Source organism: Bos javanicus, chromosome 4, assembly GCF_032452875.1.
Source record: "Bos javanicus breed banteng chromosome 4, ARS-OSU_banteng_1.0, whole genome shotgun sequence".
NCBI lineage: Eukaryota > Metazoa > Chordata > Mammalia > Artiodactyla > Bovidae > Bos > Bos javanicus.
The window spans coordinates 87,097,795-87,120,494 of NC_083871.1; the positions used below are offsets into that span (position 1 = coordinate 87,097,795).

Below are 22,700 nucleotides of genomic sequence, written 5' to 3' on the forward strand. Positions count from 1 at the left end.
TGCCTTGGCCCAAGTCTAGCACATAACAGGGACTCAGTAAACATTTGTCATGCTGAAATAAACTGCAAGATGACCAGCAGATACACATGCAGAGAAGCCGAGTGTTTAAACTGCAGAAACAACTTGCAAGAAGGCAGAGGAAAGAATGAGCTTTGCTGGGGATGGTGGGGAGAGCACACTGAAAAGAACAGAAAATACACGCCGGGAAACACTGCAGAAGGAGGAAAGGAGGACAAGCAGCACAGCCAGCACTGAAGGGCCTTGGAATCAGGGAAAAGGATTTTGGATTTTTTAGGCAGTTATTTTGGGTTTATCTCTCTAAAGCTTTATGACCCTCCCTCACCTTTCCATTGAGCAGGTAGGTAGCAGGCTGCATTATGTTCATCAGAACTCCCACTGGACTCCAGCTAAATTTGTATCTCAAAGGATTGTCTGAACATTCAGGAGCTGGAAGGCCACCGCAGTAGGAAACATAAGATTCAATCTGTAAAATAAAGAATCAGCAATAAGATAGAATAATCTATCCAAATAATTAAGTACAATGACACAAATAAACTTGTTAGAGTTTCTCCTTTCTTAAAGTTACAAAGGCTTTCAAAAATACATCCTTAAAGCCAAACATCACTTAAGTCCATTATATTTATATATATATATATATTTTTAATCCTCTAGATACTGTGACTATCATTTTGCTCTATTAAAACTCCAACTGTTAGTTCAATTCTGCTTGATCATTGCCTCCTTTTAATTCAAATTATATATTTGATTATAATTTGGTTATGTGTGCATAATTATTCATGCTGATTCATATGTTAATATAAAATATGGTTAATTATATGATACAGTTTAATTAATTAGAATTTTTATTTGATTATAATCTATTTTAGGTTATATATAATCTGACTCATCACACTTTATGTCCAATAGCTCCTTCTTATGTATAAAAGATACTTTATATACCAACAGATTGATAATATTATAAAGAATTTTTCTCACTTTTAAAAGTCAAACCATACTACAGAATTTTCAAAGCAGTCTAAAGATCAAAAAACAAAATATTTTTTGCTGTAATTTATGTCAAAGAGTATTCTGCTGATGTTTTCCTTTAGAAGTTTCATGGTTTCTGGTCTTACACTTAGGTCTCTAGTCTATTTTGGATGAAGTAGCAGTCTAAGTCTTTTATCAAACCAAAATATTATAGTAGCATCTATTGCTCTAAAAATTTATGCTAAGACTTGGACTGTTTTTAACCACACAAATATTTCTGCAGTTTCAAAATTATACTTGAAATTTCCAGTCACAGTATGAGTTAGAATGCAGCAGCTTTTTTTCAAAATAGACTAAAGACCCAAGTGTGAAACCAGAAACCATGAAACTCCTAAAGGAAACACAGGCAGAACACTCTTTGACACAAATTAGATATATATATATATATATTTGGACCCATCTGCCAGTGCAAAGGAAATAAAAGTAAAAATAAACAAATGAGACCTAATTAAAGTTTAAAGCTTTTGCACAGCAGAGAAAACCATTGACAAAACAAATGACAACCTACTGCATGGGAGAAAGTATTTGTAAATGATATGACTAATAACACGTTAATACTTAAAATATATAAACAGCTCATTCAACCTAACATCAAAAAAAACAAACAACCTGATTTAAAAATGGGCAGAAGGCCTGAACAGGCATTTTTCCAAAGAGGAAATGCAGACGGCCAACAGGCACATGGAAAGATGCTCAACATTGCTAATCATCGGGAAATGCAAATTAAATCACAATCAGAAATATCACCTCACACATGTCAGAGTAACTATCATCAGTAAGAACAGAAATAACAAACGCTGGAGAGGATGTGAAGAAAAGGGAACCGTATACACTATTGGTGGGAAAGTATATTGGTACAGCTGCTGTGGAAAACAGCATGGATATTTCTCAAAAAACTAAAAATAGAATTACCATATTACATACCATATATATCACTCCTGGGTATATATCTGAAAAAAATACTAATTTAAAAAGATGCATGCATCCTAATGTTCATCACAGCATTATTTATAGTTGCCAAGATACAGAAGCACCTAAGTGTCCATCAGCAGATGAATGGATAAAGAAGATGGGGTATATGTATACAATGGAATACTACTCAGTGATAAAAACAATTAAATCTTGCCATTTGCAACAACATGGATGGACTTGTAGGGTATGATGCTAAGTGAAATAAGCAGACGGAGAAAGACTGCATGATATCACTTATATGTGGAATCTAAAAAAATCAGCAAATATAACAAAAAAGCAGCGGAGTCACAGATAAAAGAGAACCAACCAGTGGTTACCAGTGGGGAAAGGGAAGCGGGGAGGTGCAGTAGAGGGGCAGGGTATTAAGAGGTACAAACTATTACACATAAATAATGCATAGCACTGTTTATTGGATCACCATTGGGTTTCATAATGTAAATACTATATATTGAACAAATTAAATGTCAAATTTTTTATTACCATAGTTCATATTACTAGTGGGGTTTTCAGGGGTTTAGAGATTTTTTTTTTTTTTTTTTTGGTTAATATTCAGTGCAAAAGTACTAGATGGTGTATAACTCTAGAGTTGAGTTTTAAGGGATTCCCTAATATGTATACTATCTTTTTATCTGAAGTAATAAACTATGATCTTGAAAGTGCCTGAAAAAAAAAAAAGCTATAAGGAAATATTGTACAACAGAAGGAACATAGCCAACATTTTATAATAATTATAAGTGGAATATAACCTTTAAAAAATATAGCAGTTTCTTTAATCAAAATTGTAGAAAAATTATTTCCATACACAAAAATCTAGACCTCTTAATAATTTCCTAAACGGAACTTTGGATGTCAGTTGGGCTCACCGTGGCTCCCACTTCTTTGGCCTTATCTATTGTTTCCATTGCCAACATATGATCAAGACCAGGGTCCAATCCCAATTCACCAATGACTGTGATGCCAGCATCTTCCACACTAAAAGAGGTAGAAAGAGAAAGAAGGAAACTTCGGATAGAAAAATTTTAAAATTCCATGGAGCTGCTGAAAACTGACTGACACTTACCTCTTTTCTAATTCTTTTAGCGCTGGGGTGATGTAGCTTGCAGTGATCATGTTAACTTTGCTTGCGATGCATGCCTTGGCCACAAGAGGATGCAATACATAAGGCAATAAGCTTAAAAACAGAGGGAGAAACTGATCAGAAACTTTCTTTTCCAACTCTCCTTCCAAAACACCTTGACTTGCACTGAAGTGAAGACATCACGTTGATAATTCTCTCAGAGATGATCAATTACTCCTTGAAGACTATAGAATAAATTCATCCTGTTTTTGTATTTAAAACTCTTCTCAATATGATCTTCAGTTCACCTTTCCATTTTTCCTCCCTATATCTCCTTTATAAACTATAGAAGCTGTTATAATTCTCCACTCACAGCCTTTACTTTTCCATTTCTGAAACTTTACTTTCACTATATCTTCCACTTAAAATTGTCCCTCACATGTCCACCCCCATCCAGGTCAAACCTTCCTTAAAGAAAATTCTGAAAAGATAAATCCTCCAGGAAACTTTCCCAGATTTTCCCAAATCCAGATCTTCCTCTGTATGCACTCAGCTATGCCTTTATAACATTTAATAGAATTTATTTTACTTATCCTTATATTTCTATGATTTTCTGTCTTGAGTTCCCTAGTAAAAGATAAGGTTGCTATTCTTTTTACCTCCAAGTATTCCAAATGGCTGTCATTAAACTAAGTCAAGGTAATCCATACTACTACTACTACTAAGTTGCTTCAGTCGTGTCTGACTCTAGGCGACCCCAGCAGCTCACCAGGCTCCGCCATCCCTGGGATTCTCCAGGCAAGAACACTGGAGTGGGTTGCCATTTCCTTCTCCAATGCATGAAAGTGAAAAGTAAAAGTGAAGTCACTCAGTCATGTACGACTCTTAGCTACCCCATGGACTTCAGCCTTCCAGGCTCCTCCGTCCATGGGATTTTCCAGGCAAGAGTACTGGAGTGGGTTGCCATTGCCTTCTCTGAAGGTAATCCATCAGATCAGATCAGATCAGTGGCTCAGTCATGTCCGACTCTTTGAGACCCCATTAATCGCAGCACGCCAGGCCTCCCTGTCCATCACCAACTCCCGGAGTTCACTCAGACTCACATGCATCGAGTCAGTGATGCCATCCAGCCATCTCATCTTCTGTCGTCCCCTTCTCCTCTTGCCCCCAATCCCTCCCAGCATCAGAGTCTTTTCCAATGAGTCAACTCTTCCCATCAGGTGGCCAAAGTACTGGAGTTTCAGCTTCAGCATCAGTCCTTCCAAAGAAATCCCAGGGCTGATCTCCTTCAGAATGGACTGGTTGGATCTCCTTGCAGTCCAAGGGACTCTCAAGAGTCTTCTCCAACACCACAGTTCAAAAGCATCAATTCTTCAGCACTCAGCCTTCTTCACAGTCCAACTCTCACATCCATACATGACCAAAGGAAAAACCATAGCCTTGACTAGATGAACCTTTGTTGGCAAAGTAATGTCTCTGCTTTTGAATATGCTATCTAGGTTGGTCATAACTTTCCTTCCAAGGAGTAAGCATCTTTTAATTTCATGGCTGCAGTCACCATCTGCAGTGATTTTGGAGCCCAGAAAAATAAAGTCTGACACTGTTTCCACTGTTTCCCCATCTATTTCCCATGAAGTGATGGGACCGGATGCCATGATCTTTGTTTTCTGAATGTTGAGCTTTAAGCCAACTTTTTCACTCTCCACTTTCACTTTCATCAAGAGGCTTTTGAGTTCCTCTTCACTTTCTGCCATAAGGGTGGTGTCATCTGCATATCTGAGGTTATTGATATTTCTCCCAGCAATCTTGATTCCAGCTTGTGTTTCTTCCAGTCCAGTGTTTCTCATGATGTACTCGGCATATATGTTACATTAAAAAGGAGAGTCTAGGCAAAGCCAGAGGAGAAGGCGATGGCAACCCACTCCTGTCCTCTTGCCTGGAAAATCCCATGGACGGAGGAGCCTGGGAGGCTGCAGTCCATGGGGTCACTAAGAGTCGGACACGACTGAGCGACTTCACTTTCACTTTTCACTTTCATGCATTGGAGAAGGAAATGGCAACCCACTCCAGTGTTCTTGCCTGGAGAATCCCAGGGACCACAGAGCCCGGCGGGCTTCTGTCTATGGGGTCGCACGGAGTCAGACACGACTGAAGCGACTTAGCATCAGCAGTAGCAGCAAGCAAGGCCAGAGGAGGAAATGAGTTTTAAGGGTATTAATTGTTGTAAAAGCTATCAAAACAGCTAAAAGTTTATGCACGCGTGCTACGTTGCTTCAGTCATGTCTGACTCCTTTCGACGCTATGGACTGTAGCCCACCAGGCTCCTTTGTCCATAGGACTCTCCAGGCAAGAATGCTGGAGTATGATGTTTGGCAGAAATCAACAAAATTCTGTAAAGCAATTATCCTTCAATTTAAAAAATAGATAAATTAAAAAAAAAAAAAAAGAATGCTGGAGTGGGTTGCCATGCCCCCCTCCAGGGGATCTTCCACACCCAGGGATGACACCCGCATCTCTTATGTCTCCTGCATTGGCAGGTGGGTTCTTTACCACCTAAGAAGCCCTAAAAATCTATATGGTGAGCAAAAACTGAAACTGTACTCAAAACTCAACTTTGTTTTCTAAGCATCTCGCTTAGATATTTTACTTTGGTGCTGGGACTACACAATCACAAAAAAATGACTTTCCACAAATATTGATATATATTAGTATATTCATATTCTGCTGCTGCTGCTGCTAAGTCACTTCAGTCGTGTCCGACTCTGTGCGACCCCATAGACGGCAGCTCACCAGGCTCCCCCGTCCCTGGGATTCTCCAGGCAAGAACACTGGAGTGGGTTGCCATTTCCTTCTCCAATGCAGGAAAGTGAAAAGTGAAAGTGAAGTTGCTCAGTCATGTCCGACTCTTAGCCACCCCATGGACTGCAGCCTCCCAGGCTCCTCTGTCCATGGGATTTTCCAGGCAAGAGTACTGGAGTGGGGTGCCATTGCCTTCTCCATTCATATTCTATCCAAAGACTAATAAGCATCCTATCAGTCACATAACAATAAGTTCTACTAGCTTATTACCTATTTGGTAAAGCTATCTACACAGTATAATGAAAATATAAATACAAACTTATAAACATTATTATAGTGTATTGCTGTTCTTGTTACATTCATCCTGTTTATTTCAGATTTTCTGTATTTCACATGAAATCAGACAATAAAATCACCTCTCAGGCACTTCTCTCTCCTCAGGTTAACAGAACAGAGTACTGTTACTTAGATTTATTACCATGCAGAACAGAATTATGTACATATCTTGCCAATGACAATATGAAAACTCTTTATCTCTGTATTTCAGCTTTTTTAATCAAAAATAATTGTTACTGATATAGTAGCCCTTCAAAAGCCAATGTACCAAATATCTGCAAAACTCTGTTGGAAAAGTATTAACGGAAAATGTTCCATGGCATCATCTTAAAGGTTAAGTGAAGATTATTTTTTTTTTGGTCACATTCTTCACAATGAAAACTTGCCTGATCAAAATTTTATCAAGATCTAAGAAAAGTTTTGGCACTATCAGCACTAATCTAATAACATGCTGAGAACTAGAATGATAGGATTTTGACTGGTGGTGCCTATATAAGACAAAGGGATTAGAATTCATAATTCGTTATGTATGTAAGAGAGCATCTATTCACCAGCACATAACTCAATCCAAATAGTTGGAAATGCCACCACTTGTGCAAACATAGACAAAATATAAATCTAATTCTCAAAGTAATATATCAAACTCAATTATGACTTTTCATTAGCTCATTAAAAACTAAAATTGCAAAATACAACCATGAGAATTTGACATATTATTACAAAATCTTGTGAAACATTCTCCATACATTTTACTTTGATAGCCCCTAACATTTTACATGGAAACATTCCTTCTCCAAATTAAAAAATAAAAAGGTATTTAAGAAACACTACAGGATAGCAATGTTTAACAGCATTTCCACTATTCAGCATAGAAACTCAATCAACTAAGAAAAATTAAATATAAAACAGATTTTGCGAATGTTAAATCTTATTAAAGGTCACAAGTTCAATGAATTTTAAAATTTATACCTATTAGCTTATTGTCTGTGCTCAGGATTTTGTCATATTTTGCTTTCAATTTTGTTCAAAATGTGTTTTATTATCTTTTCTTTTTTTAATCAAACAACAATTTTATATTTAGGTACCTATGTGTGGCAAAACAAATTCTCTTTATCAGTAGGCTACAATATTCCATTTTGAATAAGGGCTTGCTTTCATAATCATATCCTGAAAGACAAGTTCTATTGGTTATTAATAAATTTTTACTGAAAAATAATTAATGCACATTAAATTTTTATAAATTGAATAATGTTTTTGAGTGTTCAGAGTGATCCTATATGAAGACATAATGTGAAAGTTCCACTTAGAATTACCTTTCATTGTGTCTGTTTTCTAAGCCCCCCTATCTTTTTTAAGGAGGACATCATAGAACTTCTCCCAAAGATATCATTTGAGTTGGAACTATAAAGTGATATAATTATGAAAGAGCAGCTTAAGTTCCTTCTGTCTTCTAGGAAAAAAATATATTCTAGGAATAAACAGCTTATTCTCATCACTTTGGTAATTTCAAAATGAAGTATCTAATATCTGTAGCCCTATATCTAGAAGTTAGATCTGTATTTGTATTAGATAGTAATAAATTATATATTTCAAGGTCTGTTTCTCCGTTAAGGCTAAAAATGGTCACAGGGCTAAAGAATCTACTCACTCTAATTTAAGCTTTGTAAGTCCAAAGGTTAAAATAGCCACCAAAATATGACTCATGAGTGCCTCATGACCCAGCAATTCCACTTCTAGGTAAATATCCAACAGAAATGCATATATATGGTAACCAAAAGACAAGGACTAAAGTGTTCATAGCAGCACAATTCATAATAGCCAAATTCTGGGAACAACCTAAACATCCATCACTAGTCAAATGGATAATTATAGTATATTCACATAATGGAACATTACACAGCAAAGAGAATAAACTACAGTTACAGACAACACCACAGAGGACTCTCACAGTCACAATACTGAATGAAAGAAGGCAGCCACAAAAGCGGGCACACTGAAAGATTTTGATTGTACAGAATGAAAAGTAGCAGAAATGCATCTCTATGTTAGAAGCCAGGACAGTGCTTACCCTTGAAGGATGGGACTAGTAATAAATAGAGACACAAGGAGAGCTTTTTGGCTGCTATTATATTCTGTTTCTGATGTGAGTGATGGTTACATGATGTGTTCACTTTGTGAAAATTTATTAAGCTACCTAGCTCTGATTTATGCACTTTCCCAGATGCACACTTCAATTTAAAAGTTTACTGAGAGAAGAGAAAAGGAGAAGAGACAGGAAGGAAGGATAGGGGGAGAAGGGGAAAGGAGAAGACAGAAGAGGAGAGAAACTAAAAAATAACAACGAAACATATGTCAATCATTTCTTGCTATATACTAACCTGATGACAAGATCCTGTGTTGCCACCAAGGAGCTCAACTTCTCTTCTTGTTTACCAACGTGCAGGCTAACAGGATTAATATTATATTTCTTGCCTAATTGTTCAATTTGATTCTTCATGTCAGAACCTGTTTCAAGAATTAAAAAGTCCAAGCTTTAGATTTCCTTTCAATAATCAGAGAGTAAAACACACTTTAACACCTCCAAAAATAATTTTTTGAAGTTTAGAAACAAGACTGTGATTTAAAATTCACAGAGTAACATGTTTTGAAATCAGTTTTACTTCTTCTTCTTTAAAAATCGGGGCTTATTTACCTACTGTTATTTCAATACTGTCATCTCTCAACAGGTATTCCAATACAGGCTCAGAAACGTAACCAGATCCAAGAACCAAGACCTTTTTCTTGGTGCCCATTGAAAGTGACTGAGCATGTTCCCTATAAATAAAAGGAGGGGAGAAAATATTAACAAAAAAAGTTTTAAATAAAACATTGTTGTCCCCAAACCAAACTAAAACTTAGACTGTGAAGCAGGAGGCGGTCCAGAGGCGGTCCTAAGGTGGCGGAGGAATAGGACGTGGAGACCACTTTCTGCCCCACAAATTCATCAAAAGAACATTTGAACGCTGAGTAAATTCCACAAAACAACTTCTGAATGCCAGCAGAGAACATCAAGCACCCAGAAACACAGCCCATTGTCTTCAAAAGGAGGTAGGAAAAAATATAAATGATAAAAAGAGAGACAAAAAAGGTAGGGACGGAGATCCGTCCTGGGAAGGGAGTCTTAAAAAGAGAGAAGTTTCCAAACACCAGGAAACACTCTCACTGGTGAGTCTGTGGCGAGCCTTGGAACCGCAAAGGGCAACATAACCAGGAGGAAAAATAGATAAATAATTAAAACCCACAGATTATGTGCCCAACAGTAACTCCAGAGAAGTTACTGCTCTTCTCCAGCAGAGAAGCAGCGCAGATGCCCGCATCCGCCACTAGCAAGTGGGGGCTGGGCAGAGAGGTGCGGGCTGCATTGCTTAGAGTAAGGACTGGGCCTGAATGCCCCAAGGGCAATCTGAGGGAACTAACTTGAGATAGCAAACCAGACTGTGGGATAGCTAATCCGGGAAAAGCCCTAACCTAAGACACTGTCAGGCCCGCTCACAGAACAAAGGACTGAGCAGAGCTAGCTGGCTGCGGACCGGCCCATCCCCCACTAGAGACAGGCAGGCAAGGGCAGCCAGAGCCAGAAGGGGGCAATTGCGGCCCCAGAGAGGCATCATTTACCAAACTGCAAGCAGTCTTCGTTGCTAATCAAGACTTCTTGGGATTCTGGACAGTCGACATTCACCTGAGAAGGTGCACCAGTTGTACACCCAGAAAACCGAGCGGCAGGGACAGGAGAGGCAATAAGTCGCAGCAACCGCACTCGCCAAACACCTGTTCACCTGAGCTGCTCGGACCTGGGAAGGGCACAAAACTCAGGCCCAACCACGTCTGCGCCTTTGAGGACTACCCGAGTTCCTGAACCTGAGCAGCTTAGACCTGGGAAGTGCATACAACCCAGGGCCAGCCTCAGACAGTTCCCGGCAGAGCAACCTAGAGCCTAAGCAGTGTAGACTGGGAAAGCATAGACAACGTGAGTGGGGGCAGACCCAGTGTGGCCGAGACTGGAAGAGCACTCCCCACACATACCAGTGTTATTTGTTTGCAGCATCCCTCCCTCCCCACAGCACGACTGAACAAGTGAGCCTAAAAAAGTGTCTACCACCGCCCCCTTGTGTCAGGGCGGAAATTAAACACTGAAGAGACCAGCAAACAGAAGAAGCTAAATCAGAGGGAACCACCTTGGAAGTGACAGATGGAGAAGTCTTGAGGCTATTGTAAGAATAAGACTGAAAACCAGAGGCAGGAGGGTTAAGTCCAAATCCTGAGAACACCAGAGAACTCCTGACTCCAGGGAACATTAATCAATAGGAGCTCATCAAATGCCTCCATACCTACACTGAAACCAAGCACCACCCAAGGGCCAACAAGAGCAAGACATACCACACAAATTCTCCAGCAACACAGGAACCTAGCCCTGAGCTTCAATATACAGGCTGCCCAAAGTCACTCCAAACCCTTGACATCTCATAGCTCATTACTGGACACTTCATTGCACTCCAGAAAGAAGATATCCAGCTCCACCCACCAGAACACTGACACAAGCTTCCCTAACCAGGAAACCTTGACAAGCCACCCATCCAAGCCCACCCACCAAGAGGAAACTCCACAAAAAAGAGAACTCCACAAACTGCCAGAATACTGAAAGGCCATCCCAAACGCAGCAATATAAACAAGATGACGAGGCAGAGAAATACCCAGCAGGTAAAGGAACAGAATAAATGCCCACCAAAGCAAGCAAAAGAAGAAGAGATAGGGAATCTACCTGATAAAGAATTCCAAATAATGATAGTGAAAATGATCCAAAATCTTGAAAACAAAATGGAGTTACAGATAAATAGATTAGAGACAAGGGTTGAGAAGATGCAAGAAAGGTTTAACAAGGACCTAGAAGAAATCAAAAAGAGTAAGTATATAATGAATAATGCAATAAATGAGATCAAAAACACTCTGGAGGGAACCAACAGTAGAATAACAGAGGCAGAAGATAGGATAAGTGAGGTAGAAGATAGAATGGTAGAAATAAATGAAATAGAGAGTAAAAAAGAAAAATGAATTAAAAGAAATGAGGACAATCTCAGAGACCTCTGGGACAATGTTAAACACCCCAACATTCGAATCAGAGGAGTCCCAGAAGAAGAAGACAAAAAGAAAGACCGTGACAAAATACTTGAGGAGATAATAGTTGAAAACTTCCCTAAAATGGGGAAGGAAATAATCACCCAAGTCCAAGAAACCCAGAGAGTCCCAAACAGGATAAACCCAAGCCAAAACACCACAAGACACATATTAATCAAGTTAACAAAGATCAAACACAAAGAACAAATATTAAAAGCAGCAAGGGAAAGACAACAAATAACACACAAGGGGATTCCCATAAGGATAACAGCTGATCTTTCAGTAGAAACTCTTAAGGCCAGAAAGGAATGGCAGGACATACTTAAAGTGATGAAAGAAAATAACCTACAGCCCAGATTACTGTACCTAGAAGGATCTCATTCAAATATGAAGAAGAAATCAAAAGCATTACAGACAAGCAAAAGCTGAGAGAATTCAGCACCACCAAACCAACTCTCCAACAAATGCTAAAGGATCTTCTCTAGACAGGGAACACAGAAAGGGTATATAAACTCGAACCCAAACAATAAAGTAAATGGCAACGGGATCATACTTATCAATAATTACCTTAAATGTAAATGGGTTGAATTCCCCAACCAAAAGACAAAGACTGGCTGAATGGACACAAAAACAAGACCCCTATATATGTTGTCTACAAGAGACCCTCCTCGAAACAAGGGACACATACAGACTGAAAGTGAAGGGCTGGAAAAAGATATTCCATGCAAATAGAGACCAAAAGAAAGCAGGAGTAGTAATACTCATATCAGATAAAATAGGCTTTAAAACAAAGGCTGTGAAAAGAGACAAAGAAGGACACTACATAATGATCAAAGGATCAATCCAAGAAGATATAACAATTATAAATATATATGCACCCAACATAGGAGCACCGCAATATGTAAGACAAATGCTAACAAGTATGAAAGGGGAAATTAACAATAACACAATAATAGTGGGAGACTTTAATACCCCACTCACACCTATGGGTAGATGAACTAAACAGAAAATTAACAAGGAAACACAAACTTTAAATGATACAGTAGACCAGTGAGACCTAATTGATATCTATAGGACATTTCACCCCAAAACAATGAATTTCACCTTTTTCTCAAGTGCACACAGAACCTTCTCCAGGATAGATCACATCCTGGGCCATAAATCTAGCCTTGGTAAATTAAAAAAAAAATTTGAAATCATTCCAAGCATCTTTTCTGACCATAATGCAGTAAGATTAGATCTCAATTACAAGAGAAAAACTAGTAAAAATTCCAACATATGGAGGCTGAACAACACGCTGCTGAATAACCAACAAATCACAGAAGAAATCAAAAAAGAAATCAAAATATGCATAGAAATGAATGAAAATGAAAACACAACAACCCAAAACCTGTGGGACACTGTAAAAGCAGTGCTAAAGGGAAGGTTCATAGCAATACAGGCATCCCTCAAGAAACAAGAAAAAAGTCAAATAAATAACTTAACTCTACACCTAAAGCAACTAGAAAAGGAAGAAATGAAGAACCCCAGGGTTAGTAGAAGGAAATAAATATTAAAAATTAGGGCAGATATAAATGCAAAAGAAACAAAAGAGACCATAGTAAAAATCAACAAAGCCAAAAGCTGGTTCTTTGACAGGATAAATAAAATTGGCAAACCATTAGCCAGACTCATCAAGAAACAAAGGGAGAAAAATCAAGTCAATAAAACTAGAAATGAAAATGGAGAGATCACAACAGACAACACAGAAATACAAAGGATCATAAGAAATTACTGTCAGCAATTATATGCCAATAAAATGGACAACGTGGAAGAAATGGACAAATTCTTAGAAAAGTACAACTTTCCAAAACTGAACCAGGAAGAAGTAGAAAATCTTCACTACATAATGATCAAAGGATCAATCCAAGAAGAAGATATAACAATTATAAATATATATCCACCCAACATGGGAGCACCGCAGTATGTAAGACAAATCCTAACAAGTATGAAAGGAGAAATTAACAATAACACAATAATAGTGGGAGACTTTAATACCCCACTCACACTTATGGATAGATCAACTAAACAGAAAATTAACAAGGAAAAAAAAAACATGCATCTATAAAGTTCACTAAAGCAAAGCACAGTAAAATGAGGTATGGCAATAAAAGGCGTTAAATTTATCAAATAAAAATAAATAAATAAAGTGCTGAAAAATTAAAAAAAAAAAAAAAGAAAATATTAATCAGGTGATAGTAGCTAGCAAGCAGTGTGCTGGGAAGAAATGTGGAATAGCAAAAAACAGCAGGGGCCCTGTGTTGAAATACTGGATTCAAACCCGGCTCAGACACTCTCTAATTAGGGAGGCTTGGACAAGTTACTTAACCTCCAAGTCTCCATTTAATCAGCAATAAAAATAGAGATTATACCTCATTCTAAGGATTATTATGAGAAAAAAAAAAAGATTTATCTATTTTATTTTTAAGAAAAAAAAAAAAACATGAAACTGGAGGCACCGTGTGACTTGACTAGATTCTGTGTCACATTTCAGCTTCGTAAAAAAAAAAAAAAAAAAGAAGTAGAAAATCTTAACAGATCCATCACAAGCACGGAAATTGAAATTGTAATCAGAAATCTTCCAGCAAACAAAAGCCCAGGTTCAGACGGCTTAACAGCTAAATTGTACCAAAAATTTAGAGAAGAGCTAACACCTATCCTACTCAAACTCTTCCAGAAAATTGCAGAGGAAGGTAAACTTCCAAACTCATTCTATGAGGCCACCATCACCCTAATACCAAAACCTGACAAAGATGCCACAAAAAAAGAAAACAACAGGCCAATATCACTGATGAACATAGATGCAAAAATCCTTAACAAAATTCTAGCAATCAGAAGCCAACACATTAAAAAGATCATACATCATGACCAAGTGGGCAAGGATTCTTCAATATCTGCAAATCAATCAATGTAATACACCACATTAACAAATTGAAAAATAAAAGCTATATGATCATCTCAATAGATGCAGAGAAAGCCTATGACAAAATTCAACATCCATTTATGATTAAAAAAAAAAAAATACCCCTCCAGAAAGCAGGAATAGAAGGAACATACCTCAACATAATAAAAGCTATACATGACAAACCCACAGCAAACATTATCCTTAATGGTGAAAAATTGAAAGCATTTCCCCTAAAGTCAGGAACAAGACAAGGGTGCCTCCTCTCACCACTACTATTCAACATAGTTTTGGAAGTTTTGGCCACAGCAATCAGAGCAGAAAAGGAAATAAAAGGAATCCAAATTGGAAAAGAAGAATAAAACTCTCACTGTTTGCAGATGATGTGATCCTCTATATCAGTTCAGTTCAGTTCAGTCACTCAGTCATGTCCAACTCTTTGCGACCCCATGAATTGCAGCACGCCAGGCCTCCCTGTTCATCACCAACTCCTGGAGTTGACTCAAACTCACATCCATTGAGTCGGTGATGCCATCCAGCCATTCTCATCCTCTGTCGTCCCCTTCTCCTCCTGCTCCCAATCCCACCCAGCATCAGAGTCTTTTCCGGTGAGTCAACTCTTCGCATGAGGTGGCCAAAGTATTGGAGTTTCAGCTTTAGCATCAGTCCTTCCAAAGGACACCCAGGACTGATCTCCTTTAGAATGCACTGGTTGGATCTCCATGCAGTCCAAGGGACTCTCAAGAGTCTTCTCCAACACCACAGTTGAAAAGCATCAATTCTTCAGCACTCAGCTTTCTTCACAGTCCAACTCTCACATCTGTACATGACTACTGGAAAAACCAAAGCCTTGAATAGATAGACCTTTGTTGGCAAAATAATGTCTTTGCTTTTGAATATGCTATCTAGGTTGGTCATAACTTTTCTTCCAAGGAGTAAGAGTTTTTTAATTTCATGGCTGCAATCACCATCTGCAGTGATTTTGGAACCCCAAAAAATAAAGTCTGACACTGTTTACACTATTTCCCCAACTATTTGCCAAGAAGTGATGAGACCAGATGCCATGATCTTAGTTTTCTGAATGTTGAGCTTTAAGCCAACTTTTTCAGTCTCCTCTTTCACTTTCATCAAGAGGCTTTTTAGTTCCTCTTCACTTTGTGCCATATAGGAAACCCTAAAGACTCCACTAGGAAATTACTAGAGTTAATCAATGAATATAGTAAAGTTGCAGGATATAAAATCAATGCACAGAAATCCCTTGCATTCCTATACACTAATAATGAGAAAATAGAAAGAGAAATTAAGGAAACAATTCCATTCACCATTGCAACGAAAAGAATAAAATACTTAGGAATATATCTACCTAAAGAAACTAAAGACCTATATATAGAAAACTATAAAACACTGGTGAAAGAAATCAAAGAGGACACTAATAGATGGAGAGATACACCGTGTTCATGGATCGGAAGAATCAATATAGTGAAAATGAGTATACTACCCAAAGTAATCTATAGATTCAATGCAATCCCTATCAAGCTACCAACAGTATTTTTCACAGAGCTAGAACAAATAATTTCACAATTTATATGGAAATACAAAAAAAACTTGAAGAAGCAAAGCAATCTTGAGAAAGAAGAATGGAACTGGAGGAATCAACCTGCCTTACTTCACGCTCTATTACAAAGCCACAGTCATCAAGACAGTGTGGTACTGGCACAAAGACAGAAATACAGATCAATGGAACAAAATAGAAAGCCCAGAGATAAATCCACGTACCTATGGACACCTTATCTTTGACAAAGGAGGCAAGAATATACAATGGAGAAAAGACAATCTCTTTAACAAGTGGTGCTTGGAAAACTGGTCAACCACTTGTAAAGGAATGAAACTAGAACACTTTCTAACACCATACACAAAAATAAACTCAAAATGGATTAAAGATCTAAATGATAGACCAGAAACTATAACACTCCTAGAGGAGAACATAGGCAAAACACTCTCCGACATAAATCACAGCAAGATCCTCTATGACCCACCTCCCAGAATATTGGAAATAAAAGCAAAAATAAACAAAAAGGACCTAATTAAAATTAAAAGCTTCTGCACAACAAAGGAAACTATAAGCAAGGTGAAAAGACAGCCTTCAGAATGGGAGAAAATAACAGCAAATGAAGCAACTGACAAAGAATTAATCTCAAAAATATACAAGCAACTCCTGCAGCTCAACTCCAGAAAAATAAATGACCCAATCAAAAAAATGGGTCAAAGAACTAAACAGATATTTCTCCAAAGAAGACAAACAGATGGCTAACAAACACATGAAAAGATGCTCAACATCACTCATTATCAGAGAAATGCAAATCAAAACCACAGTGAGGTACCATTTCACGCCAGTCAGAATGGCTGCTATCCAAAAGTCTACAAGCAATAAATGCTGGAGAGGGTGTGGAGAAAAGGGAACCCTCTTACACTGTTGGTGGGAATGCAAACTAGTATAACCACTATGGATAACAGTGTGGAGATTCCTTTAAAAACTGCAAATAGAACTGCCATACAGCCCAGCAATCCCACTTCTGGGTATACACACTGAGGAAACCAGAATTGAAAGAGACATGTGTACCCCAATGTTCATCACAACACTGTTTATAATAGCCAGGACATGGAAGCAACCTAGATGTCCATCAGCAGACGAATGGATAAGAAAGCTGTGGTACATATACACAATGGAGTATTACTCAGCCATTAAAAAGAATACATTTGAATCAGTTCTAATGAGGTGGATGAAACTGGAGCCTATTATACAGAGTGAAGTAAGCCAGAAAGAAAAACACCAATACAGTATACTACTGCATATATATGGAATTTAGAAAGATGGTAATGATAACCCTGTATGCAAGACAGCAAAAGAGACACAGATGTATAGAACAGTCTTTTGGACTCTGTGGGAGAGGGCGAGGGTGGGATGGTTTGGGGGAATGGCACTGAAACATGTATATTATCATATGTGAAATGAATTACCAGTCCAGGTTCGATGCATGATACAGGATGCTCAGGGCTGGTGCACTGGGATGACCCAGAGGGATGGTATGGGGAAGGAGGTGGGAGGGGGTTTCAGGATGGGGAACACATGTACACCCGTGACAGATTCATGTCAATGTATGGCAAAACCAATACAATGCTGTAAAGTAATTAGCCTCCAATTAAAATAAATAAATTTATATTAAATAAATAAATAAAACTTAGATTGTGAAGCAATCATTTCCCCCCCACATTTCTTACAATAAGAATCTCATCAGGAGTTCCCAATACCAACATTTTACATAAATTATTTTATATCCCATATAATGAACAATAGATCCAGACATCTTTGATAGGTGTGAATTCCCAGTACCACTAGTGAGGTAGAAGTGCTGGGCCAATGCCTGGCTGTTCATAACTGAGTCACTTGGTCTCACACTGTATCCTTCTGGGGGAGGACATTGATTCAAAATCATGCTAGGGGCCTTTTATCAGAAACCTATTTACCCCTCACAACAATCTGAGGATACTACAATCTGAGCAGGAAGTTATTATCCATATTAGACACAGTCTTGTGATTTATCTTTCAGGTCACTTGAAACCAGTGAAAACCATTATTTTGTTTCTCTTTTTTTTTTTCCAAACTCTAAACTTTTTATTTTGTATTGGGATATAGCTGATTAACAACGTTGTGATAAAAAAAAAAAAAGAAAAACCAATGTTGTGATAGTTTCAGGTGAACAATGAAGAAACTCAGCTATACATATACATGTATCCATTCTCCCCCACACCCTTCTCCCATCCAGGCTGCCACATAACATTGAGCAGAGTTCCATGTACTACACAGTAGGTCTTTGTTGGTTTTGTTGGTTATCCCTTTTGAATATATCAATGTGTACATGACCTTCCCAAATTCCCTAACTATCCCTTCCCTTTGGGAAATTGAATGTTCATTTTCTAAGTTTGTGAGTCTCTTTCTAAAACTATAATCTTGAAATCACAAATGGAATGGGTTAAATGTAGAAACCTAAGATGAGTCACTAGGCAGAACTCTAATTCTTGAATTTCTCTGTTGTTGGAATTTGTACTTGCCTGACAGTTAATGATTTGTCTTTCGTACAAACTCTGACCTCCAAGATAGTGACTAAGTCTTCTCCATCTTTATAAGCCCACTATTGCTCATTGAATTCTGTCTTAAAGATACTCATTAAAAGTCTTCTGAATCAAATTCCCAGATATCAATACAAAACCATGGAAATGGTTTGGTGCCAGAGACTTAAGCAGAAGGCTCTGTTGCTGGAATCTTTTAGGCTAGGATGTCTCTCAAGCTTTAACCTTAATTTAATTTCACTTAATTTCATTAATTATAAGTAAATAAAAATAAATGTAAATATAAAATTCTTCCACCCCTCTTCACCCCCGACACTCCTATCACTGATGATGGGAGCTTTCATTTAACTTCCACCTCTATCCCATTTCATCTCCCAGAAGGAAGCACTATTATTGGCTATTATAGATCCTTTCTAATAACATCTTCTGTAGTTTGGGTATATGAAACACATTATTTTGATCTCTAAAAAGAAAATGTTCGAAATACATTTTTAAAAACTTATTTCTAGATATTAATATTATCTGCCCCATCAGCAACCCCACACTCCTGGTTAATAATTACTGTGCTAAATAAAGGGGCTTCCCTGGTGGCTCAGACGGTAAAAGAATTGCCTGCAATGTGGGAGACCTGGATCAGGAAGATCCCTTGGAGGAGTGCATGGCAACGCATTCCGGCATTCTTGCTTGGAGAATCCCCATGAATGGAGAAGCCTGGCAAGGTACAGTCCATGGGGTTGTAAAGAATTGGACACAACTGAGCGACTAAGCACAGGACAAGGAATAAAGAGAACAAAACAATAAGGCAGGGATTCAAGGAAACTCTAATTTCCTTCCAAAATGCAATCTTCATTTTCAATCTCTTGGCACAAGATTCTACCTGGGAAGGAAGGCAGGAAGTCCTAGCAGTCACACCTGCTGCTACATGGAATATGGTGTATAAAGAGGGACTAGTCATGTTAGACATGTCATTGAGGTTAGTCATGTAAGAAAGAGATCATCAGAATGAAAATCCAAAGATAAACAAAACTATGAAAAACAAACATATGAAGTTTCCCCTAGAAGACACTCACCTATGGAGTTCTATAAACCAATTGCTTTTTCATTAAAAAAAAAAAAATTATATACCCCTGGTTTCATGCCAGAATATTTCACTAACACACAAAAGTAAGTATAAGCTAACAAACACACATGGAAAAGGCATAACAATAATACTTGATCTTTTATTTACTTCTTATAGGTGGAATAACAGAGAGAAGATCAGGCAGTTAGTTTCTAATTTTCCCACTCTGGCTTCTCCTGAGAATTCAATGCATGGGTTATTTTGTTAAATGTGAATGGACCAATAGAGCAGGCATAAACACAGACCAAGTACAACCAGCTGGAGACCAGAACATTCCAATGTCAGTGTCTGTGTTTCCAATTTTGAGTAGTAACGCCAATTATGGAAACCAAGGCCTTAGCTAAGTATCTTCCCAAGAGAACTGTTCTCTCCAGTGGATTTGTCTCATTACTTTTTGACACTTTCCTCCTAATAAGAACCCCAAGGAAAACTGACCTCTCACCATTTTCTTTTTTCAGTAGTTTTCTTAATTGCTAACCAAGAGTCCAGTTTGCTATATATTATCCTAAGCAAAAGAGAATCCAAATCCTCAACTAGAAATCAATCTGAACGTGCCAAGGAAAGGGTTAGCTTGCTCATTTTCCTTTGAGAGAATAGTTGAGACATTACAATATGCAAAATGCTAGAGAAAGAACAGGGACAGAGCTTTTGAAGTTTTGCTTATCTACACACAAGTCTACATGGATATTAGGAAGCCAAAATGATGCTACAATACTGTTCAAAGGAAAATAATTCACATTGGTTTCAGCCAGTCACTTCATTTGAAATTCCTAATATTTACAGCCATTAAAAAAATACATATTGCATAATCCTAGCATCAAGAACTCATATGGAAGCATTTAAAAAATACTCATGAGATCCAAGAATAAATGTATTAAACAAGAGGTTGTAAATGATGCTTACCTGTTCTCTCGGAGTTTCTGGATATATTTATACTTGTTAGACAGCATGCCATTAGATGCAATCACTGCCTGAATATATATGATACAAGACAATTCTTTAGTCAGCACATTTAGTCCCACAATCATGGGCTCATGACTAACAGAGAAAAGAGAGAGTGACAGAGAGGGAGAAAGACAGGGAGGGAAAGAGGAAAAGGGATCAAGGAAGGTGTGGAAAAAATACATGCATGGAAAGAAATACTTCTCATAACTTACATCTCGCACCACAGGAGAAAAATTCTGACTTTCAAGAGGCTGTGTCGCATCTGATAGTATCTGAAAAGGAAATGAAATTGGAAAAGATAAATGATGTTGCAAAGAAGGCATCTTGCAATTTTATCTATATTAAAATATTAGTCAAAGGAAAAAATGTTTAGAAAAGTTTTTTGAAAATCACTGAATTGTATAATTAATTGGCAAAAGGAGTCTTCTGCAAGCAATGAATTCTGCCCCCCAAAACATGTTTATTCAGTACAATTTCCAATTCCAAAACCTTAATCACATTTGCTTACTGGAAACACAAAAAACTTAGACTTCCCCACCAGTTAGATGTGTCTCATTGAGTGTATGTTCTTTAGTCGCTCAGTCATGTCCAACTCTTTGCTACTCTTTGAACTGTAACCCGCCAGGCTCCTCTGTCCGTGGGAGTTTTCAGGCAAGAATACTGGAGTGGGTTGCCATTTCATTCTCCAGGGAATCTTCCTGACCCAGGGATCAAACCCACAAACCCTGTGTCTCCTGCATTGCAGGTAGATTCTTTAACCCCTGAGATACCAGGGAAGCCTTTGTCAAGTTGAGCATGCTGGCAAATATCACCACAAGCTTTATCACCACAGTCCTCACTCTGAGGACCTCCATCCCATCCCAAAGGCTCAGCCTGTTCTATTAGCAATAGAAAATGGGGTATGCTACCATAGGGAGTCTCCCTCAGGTCAGCAATGGTTCCATATATAGACACATCAGCATTTCAGAAGCGTCAAGGAAAATGACTTGACCCAGTAGACTCAAAAAATCCTTCATACCCTTCCCATTATCTCACAAAAGTATGAGTCGATGGCCAACAACAAAAGCCACACCTCATACTGACACCCCAGCATTCCAATCCTTCTCATTTCCTCCAAGGCATCCAACCTTTGAATAGATGCCAAAGGGTAAAGATCCGATAAGTATGACTGCTTCTAAGGGGTGGGGCCTTAAGGCCAATGAGACAATCAAGACCCTACAGTACTCACCCAACTAAGAAAGTGTTAAATGTACCTACCAGATGCTGGCAGAACAGTATTTATTTACTGTATTAAATGAAATACAAAACTACTTCCATGTATCTAAAACAGATACCTAGGCTCACTATTCCTGGGAAAACAGTATTAAAAAAAAAAAAAAAGGTATACATATTTATAAGCCAGGCATTCTTAGGGGAATGGATGAAACTGACACTTGGGGTCTTCCCACTGCCTCTTTCTCCCAGCTACCTTTGGAGTATTTCCTTCTCAAGCTGACTCCTCCACCTACCAACCCTGTCAACGAGGCAAGAGCCATTTACAGATAATAAAATGAGTTCACATCTCACTCAGTATATGGTTAAATCACTCAACTCCTAAGTATCTTTTCACTCTCTCTCTCTGCTCTTCATCTCTAATTCTATAGCCTTATGTAGGCCTTACTGGGACCATGGGAACTACCTCCCACATCTCTTCCCTCCATTTATCTCCAATCTGAAAAACAAATCTGATTGTTTGTATTTAAACAGGCTCCTGTGCTTGTTTAAAATAATTCAGTAGATTTCCATTGCCTTAGAGTTAGTCTCAAGCTCCCTCTGTAGTCTGGCTCTGCCTCTCCTGCCTCAACCCCCGCATTGGCCTCACACCCAACACTCCAATCATGTGAACAGCCTGGAGCTGGGTACCCACATCACGTCCTCACCTGCCTCTTGGCCACACCATGTAGCCAACTCACATGTTACTCTGCTGCTTCCAACTCCTTCGCTTTGTTCTCCGAGATGCAGCTGAAGAACTGCCTTCTCTGTGAAGAGAAGCCTTTATCAAAGTGAAAGTCGCTCAGTTGTGTCCACCTCTTTGTGACCCAATGGACGATACAGTCCATGGAATTCTCCAGCCCAGGATACTGGAGTGGGTAGCGTTTCCCTTCTCCAGGGGAATTCCCAACCTAGGGATTGAACCCAGGTCTCCCACATTACAGGCGGATTTT

General features: G+C 38.3%; 1 protein-coding gene across 3 annotated transcripts in view; it reads right to left on the reverse strand.

Annotated features, from left to right (window-relative positions):
* The window catches only part of AASS (aminoadipate-semialdehyde synthase), an 83,823-nt gene that overhangs the window by 25,908 nt on the left and 35,215 nt on the right, over window positions 1–22,700 (reverse strand). For all 3 annotated transcript variants that reach the window (XM_061414547.1, XM_061414546.1, XM_061414545.1), the window contains 7 exons: window positions 20,709–20,768; window positions 20,455–20,522; window positions 8,904–9,025; window positions 8,590–8,716; window positions 3,080–3,190; window positions 2,883–2,991; window positions 344–484 (listed from right to left, as the gene is read on the reverse strand). In XM_061414547.1, the coding sequence (XP_061270531.1) occupies window positions 344–484; window positions 2,883–2,991; window positions 3,080–3,190; window positions 8,590–8,716; window positions 8,904–9,025; window positions 20,455–20,522; window positions 20,709–20,768 (738 nt within the window). The remainder of the gene's footprint in view (window positions 1–343; window positions 485–2,882; window positions 2,992–3,079; window positions 3,191–8,589; window positions 8,717–8,903; window positions 9,026–20,454; window positions 20,523–20,708; window positions 20,769–22,700) is intronic.